Below are 9,915 nucleotides of genomic sequence, written 5' to 3'. Positions count from 1 at the left end.
CATAGTAAGGAAATAAACTCAGTTCTTTTTGATTCCTAAAGCCAAATTATTAATCATGATATAAACTGCCTCCTGGTGAAATAGCTGCTAAGTTTTAAGAGGACATTTCTTTTTGTGGAGAGTTAATTCAGGAAACAGAAAAATTATGTTTTTTCTATGCTAGAAATAGAGCAAAAATGATTATGTTTCAAGAATAAGCTCTCATAACAGTCATTAACCTAATACTGTCAAGGGGACTATAGGCTCTTTTTACTTCCTCAAAGAAAACTCACAAGACAATTCGTGAAAATTTTGTGCCACAAAATTGACTTCAAATATTAAGACATAATTGGTCTTCATTGAAATATAAAGGGCAGCTGACAAAAAATGGCATGTAAGGTTAATGTAGAAAATTTCCCATTAATAATCTTATGTGGATCTCTTTTTAAAACCACTCTCATTTCTTTGTTTATTCAGCTAACATTTATTGAGGGCCTATGAATGAATCAAGTTCTGTTCTAAATACATAGAACATAAAATGGCCAAAATTTTTGCCCTCGTGGAAATTAAATCAAGCGATGGCTATGAAGGGAGCTTAGACCAAGGTGGTAGCAGTGATGGTGAGAGGCAGGTGAATTCAGGATATATTTTGAACACCAAAGTAATACATCAGTGTTTAGAATTTGTGTTAATAAAAAGGGACTAAGTCAATTTTTTTGTTACTTTCTATTTTTTTAGAACTTTATATTTGTAAACAACTACTTGCAAAGTATTTTATTATACAAGTTCTCATTTAAACCTTCACAACACAGAAAGACAGATGGTGAAAGTATTTTCTCTGTTTTCCCAAAGTCAAAGCTAACCTGAGTCTTTGGGTTCTGTATCCAGTGCTCCTTCCAAATCTAAACAATGCCTATTATCCTGCCTAATCATTGTAGCCCTGTTACCACTGGATTCTAGCTAGTAAACTTCAAGATAGATTAAATTTTGGAAGAGAAAAGAGAACTAATATTTAATGAATCCCTAGTATAAGCTGGGTGTTTTATGCCCATTATCCAATTCAAATCTTGCAACCTTATTAGTTTGGTGTGTGTTATGGTCCGAATATTTGTGGTCTCGCTAAATTCATATGTTGAAACCTAAGTCCCAATGTGGCGGTGTTAGGAGGTGGGGCCTTTAGGAAGTAACTAGGTCATGAAGGCAGCTCATGAATGGGATTAGTGTCTTTGTAAGAGAGGCCCCAGAAAGCTGCCTTGCCCCTTCTACCATGTGAGGACATAATGAGAAGGCATCATCTATGAATCAGAAAGTTGTCCCTCACCAGACACCAGCCTCTAGAACTATGAGAAATAAATTTCTATTGTTTATAAGCTATTCAATTTATAGTACTTTGCTATAGCAGCCTGAACAGACTAAGACAATGTGATTATTTCCAATTAAATGTGAAGAGATAAAGGCTAGCGTATGCTGAAAGACGATATGCATTTCATTGCTTCATGTCGACTTCAGTTTACCACTTACAGGGGAAAGTTAGGGCTTTTGCTTTTCAAAGTTTTAACCCAATGCTTGACTCACCCTCTTATGTTTTTCTCCTTAATAGAAAAGCATGAAATAGCAAGTGAAAGAGTTTACTATCAACTTGGTCAGTTCTTTATCAATGAGTGAGGCTCCCTGTGTGTGTGTGCGCGTGTGTGTGTGTGTGTGTGTGTGTGTGTATGTGTTAAGGGAAAAATTTAACATTTTCCCTGGCTTTTTCTCAACTTTATGAGGTTTAAGGCCAATCACTCTATCATTTTGTGATTCTAAGTTAGAATTGATAATTATTTCTAATTTGTTTCAAAAATGTAACTTTAATCATAAAATATTTTTCAGTGGGTTTCCACTGTAAGATAGCCTGCCTAATGACATAGCCTGCTTTTTTAAGAGGTCATATAGACATTTTTTCAGAATCTTATTTTTTGTGTTCATATAATCCAAAATAATGCAGCAATTGAAACAGATATAATGTGGGTTTTTCTGTAATTATGGTGCATTTTTAAAGTTGATAACTAGCAACAATTTTCAGAATGGAATATGAAGTCATCATCCATGATGCTAGAGCACTATAGGTGCAAATTTAGTAGCTTCTATGTAACTGCAATTGCTTGTCAAACATGATTTAATTGGATTTTGTTACAATTAAAAAGAAAACTAGTTACAGCTGAAAGATTTAACTCATTGCCTTTTGCTCCTGGCCTCAAATTCCTCCATAAATTGTGATTTCTATGGTTAACATTTTTGCATCTTTGCTTCTCCTGTGTATATATCAAAAGTGCAAATTGGCCACTTGATGATTCTAAACACTGGTATGTAGTACTGGGACTAAATCCAAACAAAGATGATAAATTATTAATATTTACTATGATTAACATTATTTCAATGGAGATCAATTATTTTTACTTTCCCTATGATAATATTTTCTTATAGGGCCAATTCAAATCAATACTGACTTTGATAAACTTAGCATATGGCTTCACATTTGATCTGTAGATACTTAATACGTGTTCACTCTGCCAACAAAAGGAATTAATGTTGTCGTGAAGAAGTAGCACCAAACAGCTGTCAAACCATAAACTTATTCAAGCAACTCTGTTGTCCAATCAATACATGAAGACATTTCTTAATCTGATGCTTGAGGAGGCAGTTGTCATAGGAGCAGAATTTGTTTTGGGGATAGAATTTGTTTGCCTTGTACACCTTCATTTCATATCCAGGTAATTGTGTTTTTCCCACCAATTTCTTCATTGTTGTTTTAAAAGAAAATAACAAAGCACCAATAAATGCACCTTCACAGATGGCATTCGTCTGCCTAACTATAATTAAACATAAGTTATAGCTCTAACCCAGATGGTTTGCAGATGCATCCCATCACCTTTTCTCCCCAATGAAAGAATAACTGATTTACGAGGATCAGTAGTATAATTTTGAAAAATGGAGACCATAAAGGGCCATAGAAATCTTTCTTTTCTTTTAGAAATAAAAATACTGAGACCCAGAATTATTGTAAACTTAACTCGAGGTCCTAAATATAGACAGTAAGAAATCCACAAGACTGAAACATTAGTGAGGTTGAGAGCCATTTTGGTATTTACCAGTATGTGCTTACCAAGGCTCAACACGATGTCTAGCACACATAGTCAGTGCTCCATAAATATTCGTTGAATGGATAAATAAACTGGAATACTGGCATACTTGTGGGATGCCAAGTTTGGCAAGATGTTGGTGCTATTTTTATAGCTAGTGTCGTTGTGACCAAAATAGCCGTACCATGGGCAACCCAACGTATGGAAGTACGATGACCCTAACGTTATTGCAAACACTAGTTGCTCGACAGAGAATGAGAACACTTATTGTACAAGACACTGCATCATGATAAGTTATCCTCAAATGCACATTTGAAAATTTGCTATATTTAAGACATTTTGGCCATATTTACATCTTGCATCAGTACCCAACGTTGAGTTTTTGAGCAACAATTAGATTTCTAACAAAATACACAAGAAACAAAATTTCCAAGTTTAGTGATATTGGTGAAAATAATAAATGAAACTTGAAAATAATTCTTCCACTGCATGTGGCTATTTATCATCCTTAGTGCGTATAAATACAGATTTTAGTCTGGTCTTTCTTCTGCCAAAATAGGCTCAATTTTAAAGTTTAAATCTAATATTAATGTGAAGCTAATACTTAGCTGTAATCCAATAATTTAAAAACCCTCAATTTTTTTGATCTGCCATAAATACTTATGAATATCCCATGTATCCATGGTTAATTCAGCATGTTTCCTTTTACAGTCAAATTCAAAAGAACAGACTTTTATTGAGGCCTGCTAACACAGGGAATTTGCTCCCACAAATGCTGGGCAAGATAATAAATAAAAATTTAGAAGTTAAAAAATTATTGGATGAACATATTTGAAACTCGGACTTGGGGGGGGCAACGGCACCATACGTAACCTAAACATCTGTACCCCTATAATATGCTGAAATAAAAAAAAAATTATTGAATGGGAAGCGGGGGCCATTTTTTCTAATAACATTGCAAAAATATGGTTTGTTTGGTGTTTGTTGTTGTTGTTCTTCAATAGTTGGTTGCTGGTTCTTTATGAAATGGAGCACAGTGGCCATTTAAAAAAATAAAAGTTACAGCCGAGGCATGATGCTATTGTATGCCAAAGTTGAAAAGCCCTGCCCCACATAAAGATTCTTCCCTTTTCAGTGTAATCTCAGAGAAATGAAGCCTGTAAACCAAATGAAGTTTTCAGTCCAAAGCTTCCTTGCTTCCTTTTTTAAAAATGATCTCTCTATTTTTCTCTACTGTTTCTAGGGAAAGGGGATTTAATTGGAGCAAATCTGTCAATTAAGGACCAAGTGATCAAGACCAATGCAGATGTGAAGGCTTTAACCTACTGTGATCTCCAGTGTATCATCCTCAAAGGACTCTTTGAAGTGCTAGACCTTTACCCAGAATATGCTCACAAATTTGTGGAAGACATTCAGCATGACCTCACATACAACCTTCGAGAAGGTCATGAGAGTGATGTAAGTCTCATTTCTAATTAGTGCTGAGATTTGGCCTGGAGATCATTTATAACAGGAAAGCCAGATATCATGACCTCACCTTAAAAGTCTCTGAATATATAAGGTATGACTATTCAGCCATTAGCTGGGTAATTAAATAATTAGCTAGAAGCTAAACCTGGAGTTTGTTATCAACACGCTAGGAAAATATTATTCATGGCTGACTTCTCTTAACTCAGTTTCTTTCTTGTTTATCTTTGTGGGCCTATAACTAGACTCAATTTCAATGATATGTAAATTTAGCTAGACATGTGTGATTTCTCCAGAATTTAAGGATTTCCAGATAAAGTATATGGTTCAGTTTGCTATGTTTCTAATTGCTCACTACTCCAATTGCTTGACATAGATTTTACTTAAAAATAATCTTTTTCCTTAATGATATCCAAAACAGTCTTTCTTAAAATGGCTAAATATGCGTAGAGAGATTCAAGCCAAGTATTGTCACACTGAAAGCAGAATGAACATTTTATGCAATTATATATTTGTTGCATGTTTTAGTTTATACAAACAGCTTTCCTGTCAAAATATGTACTATTCTGAATCCTGTGATTAAACTGATCATGAACATGACTTCATTAAATGTGTCAAGAGACAAATGATTTAATAGGAATGATTGTTGAAAGGCAAGCCAGAGCATGCAGAGCTTTGTGGGACAACCAAAGCCTTAATAGGCTATCTTGAGCTTTGTCCCAGATATTTATAACACTAAATTTTTTTCCTAGGGTTTTAAGAAGCTATGGTTTTGACTAAGCCATATTGTGCAGACATTTTTGTTAGTCATTAATATTCTCTATTTTGAAAGGTAGGAGGAAAATTTGAATTGTGTATTCTTTTTTCTTGGTCGGGGCTATCAAATGATAGTAAATACATAGATGATATCCCATTCTGAAATACATGATTACCGGTTTTGCATATGTGCTTCTCTCCATTGTTGATAGCAAACAATAGAGGAGGTACCAACATTTATTGGCTACCTTTTATGTGCTAAGCACTCTACCTATATAAAGCATCTCATTTATTGCTCACAACAAATCTTTAAGGTGTCAACCTATTCTTAAGGAAAAGAAAACTGAGATTTAGAATGGTTAAGTTACATATATATGATCACACAATTGTAGGTGGCTGGGACAGAGTTTGAATGTAGGTATCAGATTCTAAAACCTATTCCCTTTCTATTAAGTTGTCTTTTCTCTTTGGAACCATTTTCATGTCTTTCACTCAATAGATTGAATTTTAAAACCACAGGTGTTTTTTGTGCTCTCCATGACAGCATAAAATGACAACTGTTTTTAAAGACTGAAGGTAAGTTGGGAGTGGAAGCAATAAAAAGGGAAAAAGAAATGAGAAAAGAGAGAAAATTAGCGAATATTCCTCAGCATGGAAAAGTGGAAAGTATTCAATCTCAATCTCTATTTTCTTTCCATTTGATGTATACTTTAAGGATTCTTATCTTCTTTAAAAAATTTGTGGTATACAACATGATGTTTTTGAAACATGTATACATTGTGGAATGGCTAAATCAAGCTAATTAATATATATATTTCCTCACATGGTTATCATTTATTTGTGATGAATACATTTAAAATCTACTCTGTTAGCTATTTTCAAGTGTATAATACATAATTAACTATAGTCACCATGTTGTACAATAGATCTCTTGAACTTATTCCTCCTAACCAAAATTTTGTATCCTTTGATCAATGTCTCCTCAATCCCTTAGCCTCCTCCCATGCCTGGTAACCACCATTCTGCTCTCTGCTTCTCTGGGTTAAACGTTTTTACATTCCACACATAACTGAGATCATACGGTATTTGTCTTTCTGTGCCTGGCTTATTTCACTAAGCATGATGTCCTTGAGATGCATCCATGTTTTCCCAAATGACAGGATTTCCTTCTTTTTTAAGGCTAAACAGTATACTATTGCATATATACACCACATTTTCTTTATCTGTTCATTCGTTGATGGACACTTAGGTTGACTTTATACCTTGGCTATTGTGAATAATTAAATGTAAGTCTTTTATTGATTTTGAATTGATTCTTGTATATGGTGTGAGATAAAGATCTAGCTTTATTCTTCTGTGGATAGATTAGGAATTTTTATCTTTGATAAAATTTTTAATCCTTTTTCCCTATTTTCTAGAATACTAATCATACCAATGTTAAAATTCTTGCAGAATAACTCCAATATCTGAATCTTCTATGGAACTATTTCCATTGTTATCTTTTTTCTCTTTCTCTCTCTCTCATCTCTCTCTCTTTCTCTCAGTCATTTGGTTCTTTATTTTTTAAAGCAGATGTCATAATTTTATTTAAATATTGATGTTGCTTATCAAAGATTGCTCATGTCATTTTCCTGTAAATAAGATAAGGTTTTCTTTTGGCAGGCAGATAGAGCATCAGAAGATCAGCTTTATACTGTCCATAGTTCATTTTAGACTTTGTGAGCCTGATCTGTTTCAATTTTTCCCTTAGTTCTGAGGTGTAGCCCTTACTCCTAAAACACAGGTTTTTTAGAGTCTCAGCGAAAACCCTCATATGTTTACCAAGGAGCCTCCTATTTGGCAGGACTTGAACCAGCTTCCATCTCCCCAGCACCACATTACTGCTGAAACCTCTGTTCTGCAATTTAGGCTTCCAGCTGCTGTTTTTGGCTAAGTTTCTTGGAGTACTACCCCATGCATGCTCGAGGTAGGAGCTGGCTAATGCCTCAAGGGGAACGTCGACACAGTTACCTCCTCTGTGGAATTACACTTCTCATATCCCACGTGCTTTGGTTCACCCAAACTTCATCCTCTGTCTCCTTAGCCGGTAAGATTGCCCCTCACTAGTCTATTCTATTCTACCTGACGATGAAATGGCAAGTGCCCTCACAAAAATACCTGGCTAAATGTGGCACTTGGATTGGTGTGCTTCCCTTTTCTCAGGGATCACAGTCCTGAAAGTCTTACCTGAGTCGATTGCTCTCAAATGCTTCTAAGCAGTTATTTTATGTATTTTTTCCAGCTTAATAATAAGTTTGACTGGAAGATTAGTTCAATATATGCTCCTTCATTATGGCTGGAACCAGAAGTATTGCTTATTTTCAGAGAAGGTTCCTTATCAGCTACATTTTAAGGGCAAATGGGGACTGAAGGTTACCTCTGAGACCTTTATTGTTTTGTTTTTCCTAATATTTTATCACTCAAAATCTATTTTCATGTATTTCCAAGATCCTGGGATGTTATGCCTTCTAAAGACTAGATAAATTTGGACTTCTCTTCCCATAATTCCATATCCTAGGAGAAAAATCTTGTGCCCTCCCCAAGCATACTGTGACTTTCAGGGGAACTTATATTCTAATAATTACTTTATGGATTTCTGCTCTTCACTCTTCAACTTGACTCTGGTGTAAGATGAAATGTGTAATAGAACCAAGCCCCCTTCCTTAATTTCCATGCACACAAACAAAAACATCCAATCACATAGGGTTTTCTGGTAAGTCAAAGCCTTTGTGGAAAGATGGGTGATGGGTTGTGAAAGGAGGAACATTTGCATAATGGCAATACACACAACGCAAATTTAACTAATCTACATATCCTTACTCTTAAAAATCATGCAGTCATTCTGTCAGGTTGTTCACGCATTTATTATTGCTCTCACCTCTCTCCTCTCCTCTCTTCTGTGCTTCCCTCTCATCTCAAATTCCCCATTATTCCTGATACATATTTAGTTTAACTTTGGTTGCCTTATGTCTTTCTAATTTTTCCTTCAGAATTCCACTTTTTACCCCAAGTAGCTTATAAACTATCGGGTGACAGAAAGAGTGACCAGAATATCTGAATAAAGAGAAAATTGACAGTCAACCCATTTTGAAATAAAATAAAGACAAAAAGCCCTTTAAGATATAGTCAAATTTTAGAAAGAATATGCATGTAGCAGTAAGATTATGACTCCTAGAGCTATAACAAATTATATAACTTTAGAATGACAGCTTATCTAACTCTCATAGGAAAATTAATTAAAATCTATAAAATATTTTGTAAGTGTTTAAAAGGGTAGTTAGAACTGTTTTGACCTCATGCTAATTATTCATTTTATGCAATCAGTGTGTTTTCCATATTTTCCCTTATTTATGTCTCCTGGATGGCCCCAATAATGACATTGATTAAGCTAGCTATTTCTGTCTATGCAGATCACAAGAAATTTGCTTCACTGCTTCTCATGGTAAACTCTATAAAATTGATTTCAGCACAAACTCCTCTGTTGCTAATTGTGAAATTTAGTTTGCCTTAACATAGGAATTTTGAATTTGTGATAAAATAATTGAAGGTATTCAAAAGTAACATAATAAAAAGTAAAATAATTTGAAGATATTCAAAATATCTCTTTTCAAAAATGAATAAGGCTAATACATTGAAAATCAGAAATTGATATGACTACATATCAATATCATATATGCTTTGCCCATGGTAGGCACTGATTTCTTGTTGATGGTGTTGTGGTTGTTGAGCAACAGATGGCAATGGTTGTTGGAAAAAGATGATAAATTCTCCAGTTTTACCTTAATGAGGGTTTTTTAAATGACAAACCCTAATAAAATTTTAAATGTGTTGGTCACCTAATTTCTTTCTCAATTTTCCAATGTTGACATCTAATCTGACCACCATAAACAATAAAATCTCCTCCTTTAGTCTCCCTACCTCGATAACAATGGAAGGATATTTCTCCAGTTTTCTGAAGGCCAGCTGCTTCCAGTGAACTCGTATTTGAACGCCTATCTTCAGAAACAAGAGGTTCCACCAAAGTTCAGATAGGCTCTCTGAAGCAGCAACAAAGGAGCCCTTGAAGGGTACCTGCCTTCAGCATCTTCTCTCCACTTTTGACATATTTGATGCTACTTGGGTGGTTCACAACACTAACCCAGAGCAGCCTAAAACCTCAACATTTATCTTATATCCCAATCTCCCCACTCTCTCTCTCTCTATATATATAGTATATATATATATAAGTACCATGCATATGTAATGTAGTTACAAAATTGAATACTTCAGAGCTCTGACCCTCAAGTGAAACAAATACAATTGGCCCTCCTTATCTGTGGGCTCCACATCCATGGATTTAACCAAATGTCACTTGAAAATATTAAAAAACATGCATCTGTACTGAACATGTACAGACTTTTTTCTTCATCATTATTCTCTAAACAATACAGTATAACAACTATTTACATAGCATTTATATTGTATTAAGTATATTATAAGTAAGCTAGGGATGATTTAAAGTATACAGGAGGATATGCATAGGTTATATGCAAATGTACCCCATTTTATATCA

General features: G+C 34.6%; 1 protein-coding gene across 1 annotated transcript in view; it reads left to right on the top strand.

Annotated features, from left to right (window-relative positions):
- KCNH8 (potassium channel, voltage gated eag related subfamily H, member 8) overlaps window positions 1-9,915 on the top strand; it is a 458,661-nt gene that overhangs the window by 353,397 nt on the left and 95,349 nt on the right. Inside the window, exon 10 of the mRNA XM_012663182.1 lies at window positions 4,345-4,559. Within this exon, the coding sequence (XP_012518636.1) occupies window positions 4,345-4,559 (215 nt within the window). The remainder of the gene's footprint in view (window positions 1-4,344; window positions 4,560-9,915) is intronic.

The sequence above is a fragment of the Propithecus coquereli genome, unplaced genomic scaffold, assembly GCF_000956105.1.
Source record: "Propithecus coquereli isolate 6110/MARCELLA unplaced genomic scaffold, Pcoq_1.0 Scaffold12, whole genome shotgun sequence".
Lineage (NCBI taxonomy): Eukaryota > Metazoa > Chordata > Mammalia > Primates > Indriidae > Propithecus > Propithecus coquereli.
This window is presented reverse-complemented; position numbering and strand designations above follow the sequence as displayed.